Source organism: Podarcis bocagei, assembly GCF_964188305.1.
Source record: "Podarcis bocagei genome assembly, chromosome: 13".
Taxonomy (NCBI): domain Eukaryota; kingdom Metazoa; phylum Chordata; class Lepidosauria; order Squamata; family Lacertidae; genus Podarcis; species Podarcis bocagei.
The window spans coordinates 25,176,275-25,203,545 of NC_138138.1; the positions used below are offsets into that span (position 1 = coordinate 25,176,275).

The 27,271-nt window shown below is 47.8% G+C and overlaps 2 protein-coding genes across 4 annotated transcripts in view; both read right to left on the bottom strand.

The window, feature by feature from the left end:
* STAT3 (signal transducer and activator of transcription 3) overlaps positions 1–3,436 on the bottom strand; it is a gene marked incomplete at its 3' end in the record, with an annotated part of 42,133 nt that extends 38,697 nt beyond the window's left edge. For all 3 annotated transcript variants that reach the window (XM_081166311.1, XM_081166310.1, XM_081166312.1), the window contains exon 1: positions 3,314–3,436. The remainder of the gene's footprint in view (positions 1–3,313) is intronic.
* A 10,384-nt stretch (positions 3,437–13,820) lies between these two features.
* Positions 13,821–27,271, bottom strand: part of CAVIN1 (caveolae associated protein 1) — a 28,285-nt gene continuing 14,834 nt past the window's right edge. The window contains exon 2 of the mRNA XM_081168981.1: positions 13,821–16,945. Within this exon, the coding sequence (XP_081025107.1) occupies positions 16,262–16,945 (684 nt within the window). The 3' untranslated portion in view covers positions 13,821–16,261. The remainder of the gene's footprint in view (positions 16,946–27,271) is intronic.

Sequence of the window (27,271 nt, forward strand, 5' to 3'; positions counted from 1 at the left end):
ATAGGGAAGTTTTAAAACATTTATATATATGTTGGAAGTCGCGCAGAGTGGCTGGGGCAACCCAGTCAGATGGGTGGGGTATAAATAATAAATTACTATTATTATTATGGAATAGGGTGTCCGTATTTTCATTGGGAAAATTTTGGGGGGTACAGTGGTACCTCGCAAGACGAATGCCTCGCAAGACAAAAAACTCGCTAGACGAAAGGTTTTCCCGTTTTCGATTTGCCTCGCAAGACGAATTTCCCTATGGGCTTGTTTCGCAAGACGAAAACGTCTCGCGACTTTGTTTCCTTTGTCTAAAAACAAAGACATGTTTTGTTTATAAAGTTAATTTATTTTCCCTTCAATTTTTGAACTGCTCTTTACAGTATGTGTGACTTTAAAGAGCAGTTAATAAACTGTTGTTGTACCAAATTTGGCTTTGTTTGGACTTTTTTTGACCATAGGAACGCATTAATTGATTTTCAATGCATTCCTATGGGATTTCGTGATTCACAAGACGAAAAATTCGCTAGACGACAAAACTTGCGGAATGAATTAATTTCGTCTTGTGGGGCACCACTGTATACAACATTACTGCATCTTTTAAGTGCCCAGTTCAGTTGAAAACAGCAGGACATTATTCCCGCTTCTTTGAAAGATCTTAGTCTATGCTGCTGCTCTTCACTTCCATTTCCCTGTGGTTATCCTGGAGGACAGGAGCAGAAATATGTCCCAATGCCTAAACCAGGGACAGTGGCCCTCCAGGGTCTGTTGGACTACAACTCCCATTAGCCCCAGCTAGCATGGTCAACGGTCCAGGATGATGATAGAGCTTGGAGCCAACCGACTTCTTAAAAACTACAGGTTCCCCAGCCCTTGTTAAGAAAGCAAGCACCTTGCCATAGGCAGGAGAAAGTGATCATCGCTTACCCTGCTCCCTCAATTAAATAGCCATTGTAATGTCTATACAATGAATCCCTGGGTCAGATAAACTACAGTGGTACCTCAGGTTACATACGCTTCAGGTTACATATGCTTCAGGTTACAGACTCCACTAACCCAGAAATAGTGCTTCAGGTTAAGAACTTTGCTTCAGGATGAGAACAGAAATTGTGCTCCGGCGGCGCGGTGGCAGCAGGAGGCCCCATTAGCTAAAGTGGTGCTTCAGGTTAAGAACAGTTTCAGGTTAAGTACGGACCTTTGGAACGAATTAAGTACTTAACCCGAGGTACCACTATAATGGGGAAAAACCTGCCTGTGCAACCCACAGTCAAAAGAGCAAGCTCCTTCTTCGGTCACTTCCCTAGCCATGCAAGAACCCCCCTGAGAGATCTGAATGCTCTGGTGAAGGAGCACATTCTTAAATTATTGATAGAAGCTTCTTAAGGACAATTTGGGAATTTGCAAGTTCCAGCAGGCATCCCAGGCAACCTTGGAAGCAGCCAAGGACCTCCTATCCCCATCGAAACCTGGCAATGCAATCCAGAGCAAAAGCTGAAGTACCTCGAAAGTAGCGAAGGCCTTCCTTCTGAAACAGAAAGGTAAACATTGACGGAAGTTTCAAAGCCTCATCGCCAGATCGTAACCCTTGGACTGGCCAGCTTTGCAGCAGAGCTGTTTTTGCACCATAACGCAACCTCCCCCACACTTGGCCTATTGAGACACTTGTGCAAACAGAAGCTTCCTGTCAGCCTTTTTTTAAAGTTTAGTGGAGGGTTTTTTTGCTACCCAACAGCACCCAATTTAGCAGGCAACAGAATAAGTCAGTGAGAAGGGGGGGTCAACCTTGCAAAACATCACTTCACTAGGAAACCAGGTCAGAATCTCCCACAGCTGTTTGGGAGGCTGGCTCCAGTTTTGCTTTGTTTTTAAATCTGATTTTTATGAAGACTCACGTTCAGGGACACTGTGTTTGTATAGCCAGATAAAGAAGTGATGCCGAGGTGGGGTGAGAGAAGAGAGAAATAAAAATGGGGATTTCCCAATTGATAACTTCCAGCAACAGGGATACCACCCCCACAAAAATAAGGCATGTGGATGTCAAGCCAGGCCCCAACCCTTCCTTGTTGAATGATAGGAAGAACCAAGAACAATGCACCCTAAATAACACCTTATCAGCTAGCTCTGCATAGGTGACAGCTGCCATACTTCCCTAGGCCCCCATCTTCACTATACTGTACTTTTAAAGCAGTATCACAGCACTTTATTTTACTTATTTCATAAAATAAATACACGGCTTGATTAAAAAATCAAAAAACCCTCAAAGCAGTTTTTTAAAAAGCCTTAAACCATCCTCCGTTCCCCCCCCAAAGCATCCTGGGAACTGTAGTTTATAAGAGTGCCGAGAGTTGTCATGAGACACCCCTCCCCCCTCACATACACATTCAGCTCACAATCTCAGAGAGGTTTAACAATCAATCCTTCTTCCCAGGAAATTCCCGGAATTGACGCTCAACTCTCCTCACAACTTTTAAGCCTCTTAAGTCCTCTTCCACTTTCCAGGATGCTTGGGCGGGAGGGGGGGGACCATGTCTGTTTAAAGCGGTACAAAACCGCTTTAAATTCATAGTGCAGATGGGACCCTCGCTTTCAGCAGCCGTTTTCCTTGTAGTTGAGGGAACAGCATGGGTTTCCAACCCACCTGCAACAGCCCTACAATTATTCCCTTTTCCGCGTCTCTCCAGACGCTCCCCGCCATTGGGGGTGGGCCCGCAAAGTGAACCTAATACATACTTCAGGGGCAATAACCTATATCAGGGGCGCGCGCAGACCCCTCACACTTTTTGGAGGGAGCACGGAGAGCAAACATCTCCCTCCTCCGCCGACAGTCCCAACACGTTGAGTTAATCCGAAGTCAAGGAAACAGAACGCGCATTAACATATACACACGCACACCCCCTCCAAAAAAATTATATACATGACGGCAGACTTCCCGGATCCTTCAAGAGGCAACGTTCGCTCCCATGACCCACCACCTCCTTCCAAGGCTCATAGCTGGCAGGATAAAGCAGACCTCCACCAGCACCCACCTCTTCCCCGCACCCAAGATGAGCCTCTTCCTCCCCACAACTTGCTCTTTCCTAGCCGCTCGCCGACCCCATCCTGACTAAAGAATTCCTGCCCACTTGGCCCTTGATTCCCCAGGGGAAGCAGTTGTTCCTCGGAGCAGCGCCTCGCCCCCAGCTGTCACCCTTCAAGCGGCGGATGGAGCGGGCATTCTGCACATGCTTAGAGGTAGCCTCTACCTGAGCCGAGGCTGAGCCCTCCCGCCCCAAAGCAAGGCTCCGGCACGCCCGGCGGCCCCCGCCCCCGGTGCCCCCCGGCCTACCTTGCAGACCGCCCGGCGCCCCTTGCCCACCGCTGGGACCGATCCGGCCTCTTCCCGTCGCCGCGCTCTTAGCCCTGCCCCGGCTGCTGGCTGCGAGCCTGACCCCGCCCCCTCCCTCTCGCCCGCGCGCCCCGAGTTGCCGACATTCTCCGCCGCCGACCAATCGCCGGCGAGCTCTCCGGGTCCCTTCGCCGGGAGGCGCCTCTGGTAGCCAATCAGCGCGGGCCTCGGCTTTCATTATTCATCCGGCTGTTCCACGCCTGGCTTCCTCCTCCCGCTGCTCTGCTGGAAACCCAGCTGAGTTCCGGGCAGCGCGTGACGTCGCCGCCGCCGCCGCCGCTGTTGTCTTTCTCCTGAGCGGGAGGGAGGCTTCGCTTCAGCCCCAGTGGGCGGGGGAAGGAGCTCTCAGCGGGGATGCTGCAGGGCTGCTTGTAGGGTGGGGTGGGATGTTGCTGGGTCACCTCCTTCTAGTGGGCTCAGCCCTCTCGCCTGCTCAGCAAAGAGAAGTCGAGCTCGCCTTTCCTCTCCCAGTGCTGACAGAGAGTCTTGACAGGAGGAAGCCACAGCAGCTGCTGTCTCTGCCTACTCCTGCTAGGAAGCACTGGGCGAGTGCCTAGTTGCAAGGAGCCTCCATCAGCTGGTCCTTTGGCCCAGACTCTCCCTACCTCTTTGCTTGCCTTCTCTCTTGTTGGAGCAGTAGGTATTGGGGCGGGGGGGGGGGGAGAGATAGGAGTTACTGGGACCCAGCCCCTCCACTGTGTGTGGCACCCAGAAGGAAATGGCAAGTGAGCAAGAAGGAGGAGGAGGCTGGTGTTTGCATGAGTAGCTGCCACAGCTGGTTCTACCATTGGATAGAGTGAGGTGGTTGCCTTAGGGTGGCAGATCCTGGGAGGCAGGAAGTGGCGGTGAGGTGGTGAGAGGACACAGCTGTGGTGTTCTCTGCGCCCTTCCTTATATATTTATATTTATTTCATAAATTTTATATACACCTTGGTTGTAGGAAAAAACAAAGTGGCTTACAAAAAAACACTAAACAACAAAACCATCACTAAAAACTTTTACAGCTATAATTTACACCATACACAAAGTTAAAACCATAATAGACCGAAAACAAATTAAAACCCATATAAACTTTCCAAACATCTGAGTAAGGCTTGCCTAAATAATAATGTCTTCAGCAAGCACCAGAAAGAATACAGTGAATGCATCTGTCAGGAGTAGTCAGTGTGTTGTCCTCTAGATGTTGTTGCACTCAGACTACCATCTTTCCTTACTATTAGCCATACTGGTTGGGGTTGATGGGAGTTGTAGTCCCACATCATCTGGAGGATACCATATTGGCCAACCGTGCTCTAAGCTAACCTGCTGCCCACAGGTGCCGTGGAAGGCTCTGTCCTGTCTGCAGTGCTCATTCGGCTGGTAAGGGGAAATTTTTATTCCCCTCCTAGGTTTTCCCCCCCAGCCCCACTGCCACCTCCAGGTGTCGGTCTAACACCTCTATAGCCTTTCCTGAGTCAAATGGGACAGAGAGATGGACCTCAGTGTACTCTTCATATTGAATATCATTCCTGAAACCAATCAGGTAAGTCGTCAGGGCTTCTGAAAAGCCTTCAGCATGGAGGTTTGGTGTCAGTCCTATAGGACATTGTTCCATAGGGATGAGGCAGGCCACCAAAAGGACTTTTTATGGCTACCCTCATTACTGATTTATGTAGTGGGCATACCAGGAGAGCCTCCGAAGCAGATCTTAAGGTGTGGGCTGGTTAGTATAGGTGTGGGTGGTCCAGTAAATAGCTCGGGTCCAAGCTGGTTAGGACTTTAAAAGTCAAAACCAGCAATTTGAACTGGGCCCGGTAATGTGTTGTTGTAGTAGTAGTAGTTTTGTTTTGTTTTGTTTTTTGTTATATAACGATAATCATCACCCTTTGACTTTCATGGGAAAATGAGTGTCTAGCTTCTGACCTGAGCTACCTTGCCCTTTGAGTCTGACTCTGTATGAGTTGCAGATGGTATGGCACAAAGCAGAAAGTCCCAAACCTCCTTGAGGTGTGTTAGTAGTTGGCATTAGCCAGTCCTCCCAAGGTGCTGTGTAACCTCTGCAGCTGACCCTGGGAAGGGATGGGTGCTGTTAGTGCGCAGGTGGTGTGTACACCAGAAAGAAAAACATGTTTGGTCTGGATCAGGGGTCAGCAACCTTTTTCAGCCATGGGCCGTTCCACCGTCCCTCAGACCATGCGGGACTATATTTTGAAAAAAAATGAACGAATTCCTATGCCCCACAAATAACCCAGAGATGCATTTTAAATAAAAGCACATATTCTACTCATGTAAAAATACCAGGTAGGCCCCACAAATAACCCAGAGATACAATGTAAATAAAAGGACACATTCTACTCATGTATGTAAAAACACGCTGATTCCCGGGCTGTCCGTGGGCCGGATTGAGAAGGCGATTGGGCCTCATCCAGCTCATGGGCCTTAGGTTGCCTACCCCTGGTCTAGATTAATGAGTTCTGCGTTGCGTAGCAGAGGATGTTGGAAAGCTCACTTGTTCACCTCTGTCCCTGTTGTGCCAATTTCCTCTTTTTTGTGTGTTTCTCTGCTTTGTGAAACTCGTTTTATTGATTGGCTTACAAACCAACAATTTCTGAAACCCGTTTTTGTTACATGTACTGAAGTCTTTTCATACATGACACAAAAACAACAAAGGAAACTGGATTGTTGTTATTAAAATAATTTATATACTGTGGGAAATTGCAGTCAAACATATCTATGCATACATACTAGTTGGTGCATGAAGGGTTTAAAACCACAGAGTTCTTAGACTCAGCTAGGTCATGCCCCTTACCTCCATGAGGAAGGAAGTGAAGCTGCTTCTCTTTCTGTTCCTCACCTCTCTCTGTGCCATGTAATCAACCAGGACTAATGTTTGAAACTATATGCTGTATTTTGCACCCAAAAGTAATCTGCCTGTGTTCTTTTTGCTGCTGCATGAAATAACACATGAATTGGACCTTTGGATTTAGTAAGTTAAGCATTTAAAACTTACTGAACTGTATGTGGTCTGTTCATTGCTACAGGTGTAGAGAGAGGGGGCAGGCGTTTTAAAGTACACTAAATGGGATATACAAAAAGGTTTAGCAACCTACTAGCAATACTGCTGTTTAACTCTGAGATTGTTTTTAATTCTGTTGGGGGCTCTCTCCTGCTGGAGGGGTGTGCAAAGCCCTATGTTTGGAATTTAGGTACCCAGCTGATTATTTTGTTAATTACTCACACACAGGTCAGGTCAATTTTCCTCCTACATGCACCGCCTTTCATCTTGAGAAGAAGTGTCAATGCATTTCCCAAGCAGAAAAGGCCAGCAGCAAAATAACAAGCTGTCAATCATAGTAAAACAGTAAGATCAAAGTAGAAAAACATCCCTAATTAAAATATATCATAAACAAGTCTGTTAAAATCACAGACCAGGAAATCAGAGGAAAGCTTACCTCAACAGGCATGTTTTAAAGAGCCAGCAGAATGCCAATACTTATGGAACCTCTTGTATTTCACCAGGGAGGGCATTCCATAACACTGGTACTACCAGTGAAAATAATTGACTCCATGTTATCTCATGTCAATAATCAGGCTGTGGCAAAACTAACTGAGTTAACTGCCAGCCTAGCCTTCTCCTTGACATGCTACGGATCAATGTGCAGGATTATTATTATTTGTATATAAGAATCCACAGGCCCGGGTTTAGCAGCCCACTGAGAGATAAACCAGTGAGCTGCTGGGAAATCCAGGAATAAAAGTTTTAGTTTGAAAAAGTTTTGAAGAGAAGTGCGAATTGGATTAAGACATGATGCTGAGGGATGGAGCAATTAACCCATTCTACTGTGCTGCTTCCCTGCTCTAAATCTCCCACAAACTACCGGCAACTGCACAGGTCCCTATATTATTTCCAATGTTGGACTGGTATCCAAGGTGGGGGAAGAGGATCTTTAAGATCAGGAAAACAGCATGGTGGAAAGAGCTGGGTGCTGCTGCCCCAACTGGATTATTTGATTCAATTCTCTCATGCACACACAAATGTGCGCACACCACACAGTTGCTTTGTGTTTTGACAAAAATAATATTTTTTTTAAAAGGGTACAAGATTTGATCACTCATTTTCCAGTATCCTGTATAGTTTGGCTGTGACAGTTGGTCAAAATAGTTCACAGCTGGTCCCAACAGCCAGATCATATGTGCACTCTAGCTTCATACAAATCCAGGATTGTGATGCAAGGATTGTGATCCAATGGGGGCTGCGTGATGACAGTCTTACATTTATAGTTGATAGATAGATAAGTGATAGGAAAGAATAAATGTATTCACCACTGTGGCACCTTCATGCTGCAAAGTGGCACTTTTTTGAAGCGCTGCAACTCCTGCAGCTGTTGGGGACACAGTGACTCTGTTGCATGGGTGGGTGGGGCACAATCCTATAGGTAGCAGAAGACCCTGGAAGAAATCATTCTACAGCCGTGAAGTGCACTGGCTAAGCTAGTTTTTTCTTGGTGGGCTGCTCAACTGGGTTATGCAATTTAAGACCTGATTAATATGAAGTGAGTGTAGACATGTTAACCTAATTATAGTCTGAGGGCTCGTCCACACTGGAGTTTACTGTGTATTGACAGCTGTTTGCATTTCTATTTAATTTGCATTGTCTAAATGACATTACCATCAAGCAACACCCATCTGAATGTAGACCCCTATCAATTGTAATCCAATAAGTTGGGGGAGATAGGGCTCCAAACCTCTCTACTCAGGGTTGCATACAATTTGTTTTGTTTTTTTGGGGGGGGCTGGGTGGATAAATTACCACTTTCTGCTACTCTGCTTTCCACACCCACTGCTTCATCAGTGTGTTCATTTCTTATCCAGCTTTCCTTTGACCCTCAGATTTGCATGAAACCAGAAAACTGCACAAGCAAATTTACAGTTGGCTGACTGCGCTTTTGCACACTTCTTAGGTGAGGATTTTTTTTGTGTGTGTTTTTTTAATTTAAAAAGCTATCTGCGTGCATGCCCTGTTGGTACAGTCAGTGCCGGGTTTACGTATAAGCTAAACAAGCCATAGCTTAGGGCCCCACTCTCTTGGCCCCCCCCCCAAAAAAAATTTAAAGGGATAAAAAACCTGGATGTACATTTCCAAAATATTAGATAAAAAACAAAATAAATCCTATATATACCGCAACAGTGCTTGTGTTGTGTAGGCTCCTATGATGTAAGTACAGTAATGGGCCCCGGTGCTAGCCTGCTCCCTAAAATATCACTGATTTGCTCATTTCTATATATAGGGTGCCTGCATGGACTGGTTGCATGGCAACATGTACAAATGGCTTTAGATACCTATTAGGTCCATAAATTACCATATAACATATATTCAACACAAAAAACAGCGACTGTTGTTGACAAAGGACAGCTGGACATATAAAGGGCTCCATTTCCTTCAGTAGCTTTGGGCCTCATCAAACCTAAATCCGGCCCTGGGTACAGTACTTAACTGGCATAACAGAGTTAATAAATTAGAAGGCAGGGACACAAACAAAAGGGGATGGGTACTGAAGCTGCTTCGCATATGCCAAATCAAATAGCTGCAGGCATGGACTATTCCAGCCTAAATCTGAATGTGGGGAAAGTGGATTAACAGCTGAATGTGGACCAGCCAGACTGTGAAATGTTTTGATAGAGACCACCTGTGACAAGGATTCTCAGTTGGACATGGCTGCTGTATCATTTTTGGGGAGCTTGCAGCGGTAATCGTATGAACCCACGGCCAGCAATGATCTTTTCAAAAACCTTAGCAAGCCACTCATTGTGGAGTGCTTTTATGCAACTGTGCTTTAAGTTCATGCCTATGGCATATCTGAATGTCAGGTAGAATAGAATTCTGGGAGACTCGCAGTTGTGGGCAGCCAATATGTTTTATTATCATTTACGGATCCTTGTGTGGTCAAAATGGCTCCATCTGCACACAAGGGGAGGTATCAGCAGGTTCACAGAAAAGCCAAGATTTCAGAACAACAAACAAACAAAACAACTGGGGACAAAACCCCTAAAAAGGAGGGGGACCCAAAACAGACCAATGAAGACTGAGCATGCTCTATAGCCAACGAATACCACCTTGCTTTTTTGGGCGGGGGAGGGGGATGGAATGTAGTTTCCTGGGAAAGAGCATGACTAGCTGACTGGCTGGCAGAAATTTGGATCAGGCTCACTCTGCCCTGCAACATTGTTTCCCAGTTGCACTTAATGAGCCACCCCAAGAAGGATTCCGGTCAGACCTTGTTAGTGGTTTCAGAGGCTTTACAGACTTGGGTAAGATCTGGTGCTCCTGGGGTTGGCTTAGATATGTAAACGATATGACAGCATTGTTAGGTGTTGTGGCTGGGGATTGGGGGGGGGGAAGCAAGTGTGTATGGTCTGTTGCAACACCTAGTTGTGGTACCCACCTATTTTGAGCAAACCATTTTGTGAAATGTCTTTATTTATTTCTTAACATGCCTTTTGTGGTAATCTGAAATCTTTTCGGAGTTACCCACATATGCTGTGATGTCACTGGGCGATGATGACCTTTGCTTTCAAGTCAATAAATGCCGCAGTGACAGTTGAGACTTGTGGTTATTGTGCTTTGGCTTTGATCTTATAAAAGGTCTTCTGCTGTGGTCTGTCTTGCCCTTTTGTCTTCTCCCCTGCGAATCCCACGCAAATTCTTATCTGTGCAGACAGCTGTATTCAACTAATTTTCACTGAAAGCAGACCCACTTAAATTAATGGACTTAAGTTAGTCGTGGACATGTTTCATTGAGTCTACTCTGAGAAAAGCTGGTTGTATACCACCCAGAATATTTTCCTTTCCTTTCCCTCTGTTCCAGTGAAGACTTGCTTGTAGTTATCTGTCCTTTCCAGCTGCCAAAGATCTGTGGAGTCTCTTGTGGTACTTCTGACTCAGCCTTGATATGGGTGGGTAAATCAGCCCAGTCCCTTACCATTTCCCATCATGCACAGTAACATCAAAGTTACAGATAGGTAGCCGTGTTGGTCTGCCATAGTCAAAATAAAAAAATTCCTTCCAGTAGCACCTTAAAGACCAACTAAGTTAGTTCTTGGTATGAGCTTTCGTGTGCATGCACACTTCTTCAGATACACTGAAACAGAAGTTGCCAGATCCTTCTATATAGTGAGAAGGTGGGGAGGGGTATTACTCAGAAGGGTGGTGGGAATGGGAGATTGGCAGGTAGCTGAGATTGCCTTTTCCTGTAAGACCTATTGCAGTCGTTAAGAGTCGTCAACAGGCTCATCTCAGCTACCTGCCAATGTCCCATTCCCACCACCCTTCTGAGTAATACCCCTCCCCACCTTCTCACTATATAGAAGGATCTGGCAACTTCTGTTTCAGTGTATCTGAAGAAGTGTGCATGCACACGAAAGCTCATACCAAGAACTAACTTTGTTGGTCTTTAAGGTGCTACTGGAAGGAATTTTTTTATAGTAACATCAAAGGAAACTCAAGGATAAGGACACCCCTTTCTTTCTTTCTTTCTTTCTTTCTTTCTTTCTTTCTTTCTTTCTTTCTTTCTTGAAGTGAAATGCACAAAGTCAGAAGAATGGGAAATCCATATTTACAGATAGAAGCGAGCAGCTGTGGAATTTTGGCATTATCATTTTGTCCTTATTCATTGCTCAACGGAGGACTCCATTCTGGAGTTCCAAAGTAATGTATCAATCACCCACCCACTCATTCTGTCACCATCTGTGTTCCACGTCACTGGGGCCACTTACAGAGCGAGGAGGGGCCAACTCTGGAAAAGCCCCTTCACCTCTTCCCGGCAAGTCCCAACAGATGATGATGTGCTGTGGGATCAGTGATGGCTTTGTCAAGAACCTCCTGTTGAATATTGCATCCAGCGGGGAATTAGTCGCTGGCTACTTCCCAGGTCTGGCCCACCCAGGAAGTTTGATGAGGCAATCATCTTGGGCGGCAGGCTGGGGACAGCTGGGAGGGGCAGCAGATCCAGGCCCTGGGGAGCATGCCACCCACCTCCTTCTGTGCTTGGTTCCCACCTCGTCCTCTACCTGCTCCTCTCCAGCCTCCTATTTTTTCTTCTCCTGCCACCTTCAGCCTGCCAGGGCTTCTGTAAGCTGCCTCCATTCAGCAACTGTGGGGCTGTGGGCAGAGGAGGGCTTTTTCTGTTTTGCCTCAAGTGACAAAACATCCTGGGCCGGCCCTGCTACTTCCAGAGATTCAGCTAGGTCTAAGCCAAAGCCAGCTGTTTGGGGGTGATGGGAAGGGCGCGTTTAAGGCTGCACCATTGGCACAAATAAAGGCACAACTAGGCAGAACAGTAGGAGATCCATAATCTGATATGCAATTTTTAAATGCTGGTTCCCCACCCCTCAAATTTGAACTCGTGTCGTGGTGCTAATGGATGAGTAGTTTAACCTTTTCCCCTCTGCCATTCTCCTGATTGAAATTGCCCCACCCCAAGTACTATTTGCTTCACAGGTCAAAGCACTGGTCCCGTACCTTATCACCTCGAAAGGGTGTACATAACCCCCCTGGTTGTTGAAGGAGGCAGCTGTGCAACTCTTACTGAACAAACCAGTGGGATGTTTCAAACTTACCTGGTTCTAAACCCGACTTCTTCTGCGCAAAGCGTATCCAGTGCCAGTCTTACTCAAAGTAGACCCATTGGAATGAATGGCCCTAAGTTGGTCGTGCTCATTCATTTCAGCGGGTCTACTCTGAGTAGGATTAGCATTGGATGCTCCCCAATGGTATCAAATGGGTAGGCGAAGATTCCCCAGGAGGGGAAGGATGATGCTGATGACATCCAGCTAGGCCTCTTTCCTATCCAGTTTGTGAGCAGAGGCCTTAATCTTCCACTGATGTTTGGGGGCTCTATGAAACTAGATGGCTGACAAACATGGACTGTATCAGTGTTCCAGCAATGGCAGTGCCCTTCTGTTTTTTGTTTTTTTTTTAATGCTCCTACCTGAAGGGGAGCTGCTGCCACCTGGAGGGGAAAATGGAAGTCACACTTTCAGATCCTGGCTAAGGAACTACTTGGGTGGAAATAGTTCTGAGTGGTGTCTCCTGGCTTGTCTTGTGGAGGGACAAACAACACTATTTTAAAAGGGGATACGTAAAAGTGATGCTTTTTGTTTGAAAGAAAAGCAGCCAATCTGCAGTTGGTGGTGGTGTAAAAAGAGGTGCTCAGTTCGAAAGCACACCAGTGCAAGTAGACAAATAGGCACTGCTGTGCTGGGAAGGTAAATGGCGTTTCCATGTACTCTGGCACTCATCACGGCGTCCCATTGCGCCAGAAGTGGTTTAGTCCTGCTGGTTGCGACCCAGAAAGCTGTCTGTGGACAAATGCCGGCTCCCTCGGCCTGAAGCGGGACTGGATTTAACCGTCCAGGGAGCCTTTACCTTACTAGGTGGCACGGGGACTGAGCCCAGTGAATTCAATTGTCTCCATCATGCTACGGAGTGAGACAGGGTAAGTGAGCATTCAGAGGCTGCTCCTTTTGCCTGCTCCCTCTTCATGACCCTGCTGTGCCACCCAAAGAGAATGTGCACAAACAGGTAAAGCGTTGCAATCACAGGCAGTGGGGTGGTAGCAACCAATCTTGGTGCCATCATGCTGAGGCAGGAACAACTGCTTTCTCCTCTTACCTATCCTCCTTCGAGTGGCAAAACTCGCAGGCTCGTTAGGCTCGCAGCAGTGAATTTCCATCATTGCTTCACCCAGGAGAATGCAGGCGAGCAAGTGAGAGGACAACGTGGCCGCTCCATCTGCAACCAGCTATCTATGCTGCACTGCCCTGGGCAAGGTTAGCCAACGTGGTGCCCTCCAGGTGTTGCTGGACTTCAGCTCTCATCCAGCGCTGATAGGTGTCCATTGGGACCAGTAGGGCAGAAGGCAGAGACAACAGGAAGTAGAGTTAGAGCCAGCTAATTCTAGTTTTGCCTCCATATTCCTCCCAACCAAGTTCCTAAAGGGTGATGCTAAGAGGAACGAGGAGCAAGCTGGAAAGCAGTGCCACTCTCTGTGTCTTCTTACCTAGAAGCCCTCTTCTACCTATCCAGCCTCTCCTCAGGACACAGAAAGGGAGGTGAGGTTGCGATTTAGTCTGCCTGTCCTCCCTAGCAACAGCTTCCAACTGGCTGCTTTCCCTTCAAAATAAAAAAAATGGCACTGTTAAGGACACTTGACCCCTACCCCCCCAATTCACATACTAAATACAGGCTCCATGGTTTCAGCAATAGTTCCCATCCCCCAGTTTTGCTTGCTATGAAGAGTTCTGGAGAACTTTAAACCTTGCACACCTACTCTGCAAGTTTGGCCTGTTAAAGGTATTGCCTTAATGTGCCCTTTCGGTAAAGAATAAAAAATAATAATCATGCTTTCTTTCAGACACCCCAATTATTGAGCATTCATTCCGATTTGTGTGCACAAAGTCTGCAGGGAGGTGAGATGATGTTGGCTATTTATTGAGCATTCATTCTAATTTGTTTGCAGTGACGTTATACAATATTGTGTCAAGAAACCACTGTCCCACTTTCCAGTGTGTTTTCCCATCGCTTTCCTTACGGCACAGAAAGTATGGTTAGCAAGAGCACCAGGTTGGCTTTCGCTGCACAACCTGAATTTGGCGGTGACTGAATCCCACCTGAAACAAAGCGAGCCTAGAAATCCCCTTAATGTGTGTGGCTTGGTGCTGCGCTGCACCTGCCTGAGTGACCTGCCTGATGCCGCTCTCCCCCCTGCCCCTTGCAAACACCTCACACCTGTTCTTTTAGAAAAGGAAGTTTATTAGTCATGCTGCTCACCAGGATGCAGTCTTAGAAAAGGAACAATGCAGCAGCTTGGCACAACCGCCCCCTGCCCCTTGCTCTCTCCCCAGAGTGGTGTGTGGTCTCTGCCCTATGTGTGATGGCCTTAAGAAAAGTCCAAGCATATCTGGTACTCTGGGCACTCCTGTCTTCTCCCAGACGCAAGATCCACAGCAACGTAACAAGAACAGAAAGGCTCACTGGAAACTCTAGTGTGGTGGGAGCTTGCACACTCCATGGTTGAGTAAGAACATCCCTATACACACACACACACACACACACACCCTCTACCTCCTTACTGGGCTATGGATGGCTCAGCCAAGCTACTGGCTGAGTTGCTAGAGCAGGCAGCATTGGTATAGGTTGTGGTGGAAATGCTGGGCATGGAATGGTGGAGGTACAGTGTCACTGGTGGGTTGTTTTAGGCTCTGGATTTAATGGCCTTTTTCGGCCTTTTAGCTTATATGGCAATGCATTACTACTTCATTGCTGCAGGTGGCAATGTGCATTACTTGTTTCAAAATACGATAAAGCTACCCTTGCTAGGTTTGGGGGCCCACCTGCTCAATCTGCTAAGATGTCTGCCCCAAAATCTTGCCCTGTTAGCACCACTGCCAAGGGAACCCTGGCAGAGTTCGCTGCTGGGACTGAGCATGCTGCCGACTTTCCCTCCTTGATCCCACAGGGGAGTGTAGGAGAATCGCAGCAGGAGGTGGGGAAGAGGGGGCTGCTCAACCACTTCATGAATTGGTGGACCAGAGATGTGTGTGTGTGTAGGCAGCTGCATGTGTTGAACACCATGGAAAGAAGCCTCTTTTTGGTGGTGCTTGGGAAAAAAGTGAGACTTCAGGCTCACCCACAAACTTTTAAAAAAAGAAAAGCCCAAAGAGGTAGCTATAAGGAAGTGTGGGGAGTTTGCTGAGAAGCACCTTACCCACACAACGAAGACGTCTTGGGTCACTGAACGCCCCCTCCCCACAGCTCTCCCCAAGCAGCAAATTCAGTCAATATAGGGACAGCAAACCCATATGGGTACCCCAAATAGCAGCACCCAAGTTAAAAATGGGCTGCTGCAAGTCAGCCTAGCAGGAAGGTACAGATGTTGACCTGAAACCCAGGCACTGCAGAAAGCCATCTTCAGTGCGCAGGATCCAGCTCAGGGACAGGGGTTAAGGTGGCTGGCTGACTGGACAAGAGTTTCCTCTTGGCTCTTGCTATTAACACTTTACTTGCAGCCAAAGACTCACAATCCATCTTTTCTCTGTGCTCTCTGTCCTCTTTCACAGCCACACCTACTGGTCTGCCACTCCCCACCATGCCCTAACCCAGAAAATGAGCACTGACCACTGGAGCCATGCTGCAAGCATGGCTCCTGGCCAGACTCAGCGAACAGCCCAAATAGCTTGGAGGGGACCCTGCCTCGACACCTTTCCTCTCCTCCTTCCAGTGTGCACAGCGGCAGCTGCTGTTCTTTCATGTGTGCAAATATAAGGCCCTTAGAGTGTGACTGCATAAAAAATAATCTCTTGAAAAATGGTTTGCGGGGTGCACAGACCTCCCTCTTGCACCATCGCATGGCATTACATTTGCATCCCTCCTCAGTCACTTTTCCTCCCCCAGTTCAGTAAAGTACTGTGCCAAACCCTTTCTTCTTTCGGTTCTGCACCACGCTGCTCTTCCTTCTGTCCATCTAATCTTGTCTTCTGGTCCCTGGAAGCATTCTTGAGCCCCAAGGAGAATAGTTAAGAGGCAGCATGCTTCTTGGGCATGCAAATGGATTGCTTTGCTGATAGCACCTTGGGGTGGGCGGGCGAGGGGTGTTGCCACAGCAGGCTGGCAGGCAAAGCAAGCTCTCAGTCGTAGGAATGGTGTTTGATGGATTGCTATGAAGTCCTGTGCTCTATATGCTGAAACAGAAATATACAAAAATGCACCTTCGTGCCACATTTGGGGGGCGGGGCTGCAAGATCTATATATATATATTGTGTGTGTGTGTGCACACCCATGTGAGGCCAAAAGGGGGAAACGTGAAAGATTACATGGTCAGCTCTTGATGGTCTTCCAATGCCACTCTAGCCTCACTCGCTGTCACTCTTATCTGCCAGCATCGTGTCCGCCTCTTCTTTAATATGCAAGAGGGTGCTCATCTCAGGGCTCTCACCCCTCATAAGATCTGTGTTCTCTGCCTCATCGCCACCAACCTCCACCATCTCAGTGGCCTTCACTTCCACCTCCCCCTCTCGGATCTTCTTGACATGGAACGTGAAAGGTGGTACTTTGTAGACAGCTGTCTTGGAGCGTGCATAGACCACGTGGTCGGGGGTGAAGGACTTCTTCAGCTTCTCCCGGGAGGTCTTCATCTTCTCCCTGCGCTCATTGGTGACAATCTTGGTGCCCAACTTGTTCATTCTCTTCTCCAGGTTGTGTCGGGTATTCTCCATCTTCTGCTTGGTCTTTTCCAGGTTCTCTCTGGTCTTCACCCTGGTCTTTTCCAGGTTCTCTCTGGTCTTCAGCTTGGTCTTCTCCATCTTCTCTTTGGAGAAGGCCTTCTTGAAGTCATCCACTTTCCTCATACCGCTCCTCTTAATGCGTTCTGCCCGTGACTCCTCAATAATCTCTTCCACCTCCACCTCTTCATCTGAGGAGAGCTCAATATGTTCCTCTTCAGGATGCTCCTCATCCACCACGACCTCTTCCCCTTCTTTTTCTGTCTCTTTCAAAGACTTACTAATGCTCAGCTTGGTTGGCAGCTTCACCTCATCCTGCAAGACACAAGAATGAAATCATGAGATTCTTATTGCTGGCTGCCCCATTCCCTGTGCTGTGGGGAGAAAGCAATCCCCACTGAAGGCGTCTTTAATTCTTCCCTACATCAACTAATAAGTGTCCCTTCTCTCTTGAGGAAGGGCTGAAGCTCAGAAGGTCCCAGGTTCAATTCCCAGCATCTCCAGCTAAAGCTGGGAACATCTCCTACCTGAAACTCTGTAGAGCTATTGCCAATCAGTGTAGAACAGGGGTACAGAAACCTTTTAGCTCCTGTGACCAGAAGTTTATCTGGGCCAATTCTGGCAGGTGGCTAGGGCAACTGCTGCTTTCTTGGGCTGCAGGGCCCACACCGTGAATGGGGCAAAGGAGACGGTGATGCCCCTCATTCCATGTCCTGCACTGGCAATTGAATCATTTCCACACTGGTGATGGGACAACAGCCTCCACTGAACCTAATGGTGGCAGGCTAGTTTAGGGCAGATGTGGGGGAACCTTTGGCCCTCCAGATGTTGTTGAACTTACAACTCCCATAATTCTTGGCTGTTGGCCATGCTTGTTGAGGCTGATGGGACTTTTAGTTCAGCAACATCTGGAAGGCCAAGAGTCCCCTAAACCTGGTTTAGGAGATTCACTGAGAATACTGGAGGGACTGCTGCTGCCTGAGGCCGTTTCTCGCTGCCTAATTGTAGGGCCTGCCTATGTGGAAGAAGCCCACCTTGCAGAAACCTTCTCAAACCCAGCACTGGCCCCACCACTAAAGGACTTTCTCCCTTTAAGACACCACATTTTTCAGAGCAGTCCAATGCAGTATTTTGACCATGGCAAAACTATAATTATCTCTCCCACATATATTGTTACTGTTCAGAGCTATGAAGAATGTGATTGCACAAGTTTTGTGGGTACTTGCTGCTTATTGTTTGTGGCAGCATTTGGGAAAACATCCATCTCATCATGGGACATTTTGTGAACATTTTTTTAGAGCTTCCTTTATTTCCAATGTACAATTTTGGGGGGCACAAGCTATACCAAGCCAATTTATATTGCGTTGTGTGCCCTGCTAGACATAAACCCTCACCAGTTTATGTTGTTGTTTTCTCAGGCATGCTGCAAAAGCAGACACTTTCATAATCCTGTTTGGACTATACAGTGGTGCCTCGCAAGATGAAATTAATCCGTTCCGCGAGTCTCTTCGTCTAGCGGTTTTTTCGTCTTGCGAAGCAACCCTATTAGCGGCTTAGCGGATTAGCGCTATTAGCGGTTTAGCGGCTATTAAAGGCTTAGCGGCTATGCGGCTAAAAGGCTATTAGCGGCTTAGCGGCTTAGAAAAAGGGGGGAAGCGGGGGGGGGAATTGGAACACTCGCAAGACGTTTTCGTCTTGCAAAGCAAGCCCATAGGGAAAATCGTCTTGCGAAGCAGCTCAAAAACGGAAAACCCTTTCGTCTAGCGGGTTTTCCGTCTTGCGAGGCATTCGTCTTGCGGGGCACAATTGTAATTCGTGGCTGATGTGCTGCATGAGGACTGATAGTTCTCAGTGTGAGCAGATAGCCTGTAATTGGATTATGAGCTACTAAGGTGCAGTAAAGTTAGGGGGAAATTGTTAAAATAAGGAACTATAATCAACTTTTGAGAGTGACTAAGAGCAGCAAAACTACACACACACCCCGTAAGCCTCTTCCACCTCCTCCACATTATTGTTAAATCTGTCTATCACCATCTATGTCCTTGGCACTTTAAGAAAACAGGCACGACAGGTCCCTGCATTATGGAAGTTACAATCCATAATAAGCACAGGAAAACAACAGAGAAAGGAGGTGAAATAGAGGCAGGCCTATGCAGGAGAAGAGTATGTGACTATTTCAAAGCATATGTACTTTGCTTTAAGTTACACTAAGTTATTGTCAGAAAATTTGTTCATAGTGGAAAATGACACTATGACGAATACATTACGTTTGTGGCACTTGCCTGAAAAAAATGCTGAAAGTCAAGGCTGCCCTCTGGTGCATATAGTCTGATATGGCACTTGCCCAAAGCAGCAAAAAAGGAAAGTGGGATGCTATGATTAGGAAATACTGTAATTCAGTAATAGGCTCTGAATAGTAATGGACTCCTCTAGACAACCTGTTTATTGGGCATTCACTCTGATTTGCTTGCACTTGTTCTGATTTGTTTGCGGGACATTTATATGACAATGAGCATTCACCCTGATTTGCTTGTTGTGGAGTATACACATCTTCCCATTAACCATCTGTTCAATCCACGCTTTCCAGTGCATTTCCCCATCACTTTCCTAGCTGCAGACAGACCTGTTCTCACTGCATTGATCCTCCTAAGTCATGACTGTACCATTTCAGGGTGGGGGCTCCCAAGACATGTACACTCTACCATGCAAAGAATAATAATCCCTTTATGCAGTAAACTCAGGGGGAAAGGTTCTAGCTTGGTCTCCTGGACATGCCGATCTTCTAGATGGGAAGATTTTTTGGTATGAAGCAACTCACAATTATATTATCCTCTGCTGCCCCCACCCCCCACAAGGCAGTTTGAAGTGGTGCCTCCTAGATATTGGGATGCCACCTCAGATCAGAATTAGACCAAGCCTTCTGCTGTTAATTCAAATTCTTGTTCCTCTCTGAACAGAGCCCGGCCCAGCCATGGTGTGCCTGCATGCAGAAGGAAAGCGTGCAGGCAGGCATGTGGGTGAGGAGGGGGCAGATTGGAACCGATATTGGTTTTCACCCAAGCAGCACATAGCGTGCATCCCCCGCTTGGCATTCTTGGGACACGCTGGAAATAGCCACCGCCGTACACAGTGCTGGGACTGGGGCTGAAAGATAGGCAGATTTATGACTCCTGGAATGGTACTATTTGAAAAGTAGAGGACCGGGGTGGGGGGAGGCAGGGAATTGCTGGGAAAAGTCACGAGCCAAGCCCAAGGGAAAACGGGGAACGAGGCACAGGAGGAAAGGCGACGGAACACTGACAATTCCAGCTTCCCACGTAGAAAACTTTTCTGCCTGATGAAGAACCTTGTGATTTTGGGGAACTTGAACATTTTTAAGGCCCCCCTCAAGTCTGTCCAGCAAAAGCCCAAACTGTCCTTTGCCCCTGCCTTTTGCAGAGGGAATTCCTGAACGGAGCAAACTCTATCCTGCTTGGAATTCCTAGTTAGGCGCTGGTAATTTGTCTGTTTCATTCTTTAAGCCATCAGGCATTCACACTATCTGATTGCTATAATGCCGAAAATAATGAATTAGGATATTACAAATTTTAAAAACTGGTGTATTATGGTCTTCTCTGGCAACCTAATTCAAGCAGTTGAAGGGTGTTATGACTCCTACATACTGACCCCAAACTTCTCCTTTGCTGTAAGCTACTATCAGAGCTGCAACTGAGTTTTCAGTTGCCATGCTATTTGGAACACAGTGGGTACAATATAGCAGTGGTGGGTGAGACCATTTTATTTCTTTATTAAATTTGTATACCACCCTTCATCAAAAGATCACAGGGCGGTTCGCAATTGAAGTTCAGCACGCATCCACTATAGCCCTTGTGGTTTAGGCCACTTTATAACCCCATTCATTTTTTAATCAATCTTTTAATCAGTGCAAAAATGCTTTCCCAGCTATACTGTTTTTAAATGAAAGAGAAGTATAGTGCTATTACACCGTAATGCTGCTATGATTGCTTTATAAATGATTTTTTAAGAAGTCATTTCTGGTCACCGCCCTTTCAAGCAACGTGACTAACGGCAGCGTTTCAACAGACTGGTTTGGGCTTCTTTGTTTTGCAGCAGTAGCTAGAATGCAGGCTTGACATATGAGAAAAAGACCAAGCTGAAAATCCCCACGTATCTGTGAAGACCACTGGCTTGTATGGTCTTGTTGTCTCACAACCTCACACGTTGGTTACAATAATAAAATGAGATAGCCCTAGGTAGCCACCTTGAGCTCCTCAGAGGAAGGAAAGGGTCCAAACATGACAAAGAAAAGCTTACGATTTGTGGGGTTGCATCAATACAGCAAAACGTCCAGAAAGCTGCACTGGTGTGGCAGGCAATGCAACTGAGGTGCTGCATGGAGGGTATAGCATACAAGGCCCTGCAAGTGTTAAGCTGGGACAGAGCGACATTACCCAAAGGGACCGGCACACTGACTGTCCCACAGTCTATGGGTGAATATGCTCAAACATGAGTCCTAATTCAAGGCAAGGCAGGCAAAGTGCAGCAGATCCAGATGGATTGAGCTGCGGCCCTTGCTGCAAGCTAAGGCCCCCAATCTCACACACCTTTTCCTGGGTAATACAGTCCCAAATTTTTACAAACTATCAAAGCAATACCAAAACCTTCTCAGAAAGTTCTCTCGCATTTCTCCATGCCTGGGTCCTCTGCTGTAGACACCAGGAGTTCACCCCAGTCCCAATCATCTTGGGTGGTTCACAATGAGTTAGTTCTAGCTTGTGGGGCGTGGGGCGCCCCAATAGCCCCTTTCCCACTGCTATGGGATATAGGCATCAGTACTCTTGTTGGTGCCTTCTAAGGACACCCAATGGGCACTCAAATGGCCAGGTTCCCCAATATCCTCTACCAAGAGTACTAGGGTGGTAGGGAGTGCCTCTTGTCAGGTCCCCCATGCCCTGGCCAAGAAAGAAATTGCACTGGAGATGGCTGTCCCTCAGGCCTCTGCTCCTCTCTTTCCTTCTCCACCAAGCCAGACTTCTTCGTCTCCTGATTACTACCTCTTGGCTATTTAAACTTCTGAGCTCCAAGAGCCCTTAGGTCTTGGTGGTGCCAGCTGCTCCCTACTCTGCTCTTCTTTTCAGCTGGCCTGACTGTCTCCTGGAAAGGAGGACTGGGGCCTCCTTAAAGGGGCCGTCATGGTAGAAGCCATTCTGCACAAGGCAATCCTCTGAGGATCTTCACTGGAAGAAAGGAGGCACAGTAGGGCATTAGCATCACTGGTCAAATATCCTAGACCTAGAGTAACTTTCAACAGTGTGTATGTGGCTACAGTGACACCCATTTTACAGGAATCCAGAGGATTGGGCTGGTTGCTTTACAAATGAGAACAGAATCTGGTTCTAACGTGGACTTTGGCTATTTAAGTAGCATAGTGATACAGTGGTGCCTCGCAAGAGGAAATTAATTTGTTCCGCAAGTCTCTTCGTCTTGCGAGTTTTTCGTCTTGCGATGCACGGTTTCCCATAGGAATGCATTGAAAATCAATTAATGCGTTCCTAGGGAAACCGCCTTCAGACCAGGTCCGGGGACAGTCTGTCCCCGGACCTCTTCTGAAGGCTGGGGGGGGGGACAAGGGCTTTTCTTCCCACCCCCAGCATTTTAAAAAACCCCGGGACAGCGGAGGACTTCTCCGCTGTCCGGACAATCTTAAAATGCTGGCGGGCGGCATTTTAAAATCGCCCCGGGACAGCGGAGGACTTCTCTGCTGTCCAGGGCGATTTAAAAGCCCCTGGGAAGGCAGGCAGGCGGGACAAAGACTTTTGCCCCCCGCCAGCCTTCAGAAGAGGTCCTTCAAAAGCCCTCCGGGACAGGCAGGCAGGGGGGAGCAAAGACTTTTGCCCCCCGCCAGCCTTCAGAAGAGGTCCTGGACCTCTTCTGAAGGCGGGCGGGGGGCGAAAGTCTTTGCTCCCCCCTGCCTGCCTTCAAAAGCCCTCCGGGACAGGCAGGCAGGGGGGAGCAAAGACTTTCGCCCCCCGCCCGCCTTCAGAAGGTGTTCCCGCCCCGCCGCCCGGCTTCGGAGCATGGTTCCGAAGCCGGGCGGCAGGGGCAGGCTTCTCCCCGCCGCCCCTTGCTTCAAAAGAGGTCCGGGGACCGGACCTCTTTTGAAGCAAGGGGCGGCGTGGAGAAGCGATCTCCCCGCAGCCCCTTGCTTCAAAAGAAGTCCGGGGACAGCGGGGAAGAAGCGATCTTCTCCCTGCAGCCCCAGGTCCAGGGACAGCGGGAAGCGCTTCCCGCTGTCCCCAGACCTCTTTTGAAGCAAGGGGCGGCGTGGAGAAGCGATCTCCCCGCAGCCCCTTGCTTCAAAAGAAGTCCGGGGACAGCGGGGAAGAAGCTTCCCGCTGTCCCCGGACCTGGGGCTGTGGGGAGAAGATCGCTTCTCCCCGCCGCCCCTTGCTTCAAAAGAGGTCCGGGGACAGCGGGAAGCGCTTCCCGCTGTCCCTGGACCTGGGGCTGCGGGGAGAAGATCGCTTCTTCCCCGCTGTCCCCAGACCTCTTTTGAAGCAAGGGGCTGCGGGGAGATCGCTTCTCCACGCCGCCCCTTGCTTCAAAAGAGGTCCGGGGACAGCGGGAAGACCCGCTGTCCCCGGAGCTTGCGGGGCAAGCTTCGTTTTGCGAAGCAAGCCCATAGGGAAATTCGTCTTGCGAGGCAACTCGAAAACGAAAAAACCTTTCGTTTTGCGAGTTTTTCGTCTCGCGAGGGGTTCGTCTTGCGGGGTACCACTGTAACAGAATGTGTTGAACTAGGAGTTCAGACCTTTTTTTCTCTTATGCATGGGTTCAGCTGGTGGCTGTAAGTAAGCCATGAACTTTCAGCCCCAACACAGCGATAAAAACACTTGTCTACCTCATAGGGCTGTTGTTATTGCGATAACATCTCAAATAATCTATCTGGCATGTAATCAAATGACTACAGCAGTCCTTCTTACCCAGGTCAACATGCTCTGACAAACTGTTTTTTGATATGGTGGTACTTTTAGTGTTGTCCTCGTCAGGTATCAGGCAGATCTTACTGTTTTAAGGTTTGCAGGTGACCCGTGTTTGCCAGACAAGCAGTGCAGTGCCTGAGAAAAACCTGGTCCAGTGCTGAACTGTACAGAATGGCTGTGCTGGCTGTGGCTGATGGGAGTTGTATTCCAAAACCTCCGGAGAGTACCAGGTTGGCAAAGGCTGGTAAAGAAAAACCCCATCATATAACAACAACGGAAACTTTAGAAATAGTTATTTAGTGGGATTGTGAATCTTGGATTCTCAGTTTCTGGCACTGAGAGTACCCATTCTGCAATCAAACAGAGCATAACTGATTTTTCTAACCCAAACCCTCTGCTGTTTACTCACACAAGCTGTCCTGTTTTTCCAGTCTTTTACTGGCTATGCAGCGCCAACATCTGCTTTAGTAATAAAGTCTGCAAATCTGGGACAAACTTCACATGTGGCCTCTGGGGGGAAAGGGTGGTTCTTCGGAATCAGGATATCCCACTACCCCCCAGCCCCCAAATCCAGCAAGGGCAGTCATTTTCTCCACAACAACACCTGCGAGGGCAATTCCTCGTCTCCCAAAGACTCTGGCCACCGCTGGACCAGCAACACCAGGAATCACTTCCTTCCCCCGGAAGTCACACAATGACAGCCTGAACAAAAGCTGCCCCCCTCTCCAGAGTGGCATAGCTACACCTGGAAGCCGGCCATATCCGGACGGCTCTGATTCCTATCGGCTCCTTCTTGGCTTCACAACATTTGTGCAAGGAAGGGCGAGTTCCAATCACCGCCTCTGTTGCACGTAGGTCCTGTCCTGACTGCCCCCCGGCTTATGGCACACATGATGAACTACTACACCATAAATAATGGAACATGGTCTGCCATGCAGAGCAGAATCCTGATTCTCAGCTTTTGTTCTTTTAAAGAGCTGCAGGTTTCAAGTCCTCAAGGTTTCAAACCTGCAAGTTTCAAGACCATCCGTCAAGCTCTACTGTTTAAACTTAAATGGAAGTGAGCTATGACCAACAGCAGCTACAGTACTCAGCATTCAACAAAGTATGCAAGAATATACAGACTTATCCCACTGCCAGTGTACATACAAACAAAAAATGGAGAGGGCACGTAGTCAGTAGAGCACGAGACTCTTAATCTCAGGGTCATGTGTTCAAGCCCCATGTTGGACAAAATATTTGCACTGCAGGGGGTTTGACTAGATGACCCTTGTAGTCCCTTCCAACTCTACAATTCTATGATTCTAACACAACAACGCAACGGAAGTATTCACAAAACTGGCACGAACAGGTGGGGCTTACTGTACTACCATATTTAAATCTGTGGTAGAAGGGGGAGGAAAAGGGGTGGATCACCGGAAGCGGCAGTCTCGGGGGGGGGGGTTAGAGAAAGAATTTTCTCTCTCAAAAAAACACCTCTGATGGTATGTTTGAAATAGTCTGGCCCCCTCCCCAATATGCTCTGGGAACAGTTGGTACAGTCCACACTGGATTCTGAGTGGAGGCACACTTGACATGAGTGCATCCATGAGCACCCTAGACTGTGTTTTATCTTGTATTTTTATGCTGTGAACCACCCTGAGATCTAAGGATGCAAATTTAATGATGATGATGATGATGATGATGATGATGATGATGATGATGATACAAATGACAAGCAGATGTGTTGAAGAGAGGCTCTAGCTAGTTTCGGTCAAGCAATTCCTGGCATAGTCCATTTCAGTTCTGAGGTTTCAAAACGACTCCTTGTCCTTTAGCAGTAAATTTGACCCAAAAAAGGATGGGTTTGCCAGGCAAAGGGTCTAGCATGGCATGGCCTGCAAAGTGGCAGTCTGGAACCCTCCCAGTCAGTCCACCAACAACTTGTAAGACACACAGCCTGCCACTTGGAAACAATAAATGTTTTGCCATGAGGGTACCCTTTCCACATGAGGAACCTCTGATGTATGCCATGAAACCCTCAGCACACTGCAGAAGGAAATTGGGGCCTGTTCCAGGGCTTGTACTTAGTTCCCATGGGGCCTGGATTGGGTCTCATAGCCGTTACCTTGTGTGAACTGAGACTGTGCCCTGGAATGCATCCAACATTCCCCATGTGGCTGTGCATTGAGATGAAGCTCAGGAGTAGATGAGCCTTTTAGGGAAGCTTACCTGCTGATAGTGATGTCCCCACTGAGGAAACTTATTCGCTCCTGAGGAAGAGGAACCCAGGATTCCCTGGCAAGAGCACACTTTGAAAATTAGCAAGCAAAAAAAATTAGCAAGCAAGGATGCTAGTACACCATTAATTCCTCAGCTGCTGTTTGTGTGCGTACACAACCAAAGGCACAAAAGGGGACTAGAATCTACTGGGAGGAACAAGGAAGAGCAAATTGGCTCCTTTGTCCTGGAAGCAATATAGACTCAAAAGGGAGTGCTGTTGCAGACCCTCACTACCCCACCTCTGCTTTCTGCTGCACACAGAAAGGAAAGAGGCGAGTCTGGCTTGTGCACTCCAAAGTCCTTAATTTCCAGGTCCTGGGAAGGCTGGGTACACCTTTATGGGAGCTGCAAGGAGGCAAAGTAGAAGGGCTCAGCTGTGTATCGCTCCCTCCCAACTTGCGAGCTCCACAGGACAGCTTTCCTTCCTGCTTCCCCCTCCATGTGTTCCCCATCCAAGTCCACGTTCCTGAGCAGTGAGTCACTGATCCAGCAGTCTTTATGGGCACACTCAAACCGCCTGGTTGCTACAACACATATAAACACTCCCCTTCATGTATAAAAGGCCAACAAGACACAAAGACGAGTGATGTTCCCAGCCTGGTGGGGCCTGGCGTTACGAAACTGGGGGTGGCGGAGGCGTAGGGAAAAGCTAAAGGCCTGAGAGTGCGGTTGCATGAGAGAAGCAAAAACAACGGCACCGTCAGCCCAATTCAGGCTTCAAGAGAAGGGAAGGGGCATGGTTTCAAACTCCAAATAAATAAGGGCTTATCCAGACAGCCAGTGAACTTATGTCACTACCATATTTAAATCTTTGGGTCAAGAAAATGATGTTTTCAAAGCACTTGGGTCCTCAAGCCAAATGTGCATATTCTACAGTATCATGGTCTTGTCCGGGGGGGGGGGTGTCACAGCACTGCAAACCTGGACCTCCAGTGATGCCACCAAGAAACTTCCTTGTCACCCATTTTTTGTGCTTTAAAGAGAAGTTTCCTTTTTGAAAAATAAAGAGTCAATGCAATGAATGAATAGGTAAATGCATGAACTTTAAATATAAAATAAAAAGCAAAGAGTTGCCTGAACAGTATACAGTGGTACCTCCGGTTGCGGACGGGATCTGTTCTGGAGGTCTGTTTGGATCCTGAGGTTTCCGCAACCTTCTGCGCATGCACGTGCGGATGAAACCCAGTAAAATACTTGTGAGATTTTCACGCGTGCATCCCGAAGTTTACATAATCAGAGGGTTATGTAAACAGAGGTTTGACTGTATTCACATCTGTTGTTTTAGTTGCACAGCCAGACTTGTACCACAGCTGTGGGATGCTGTTTTTTGTCTGTCTCCATCCTTTGTGTGATGGTGTCCTAAGTCTCCATTCAAGGACAACAGTGTGATACCAAA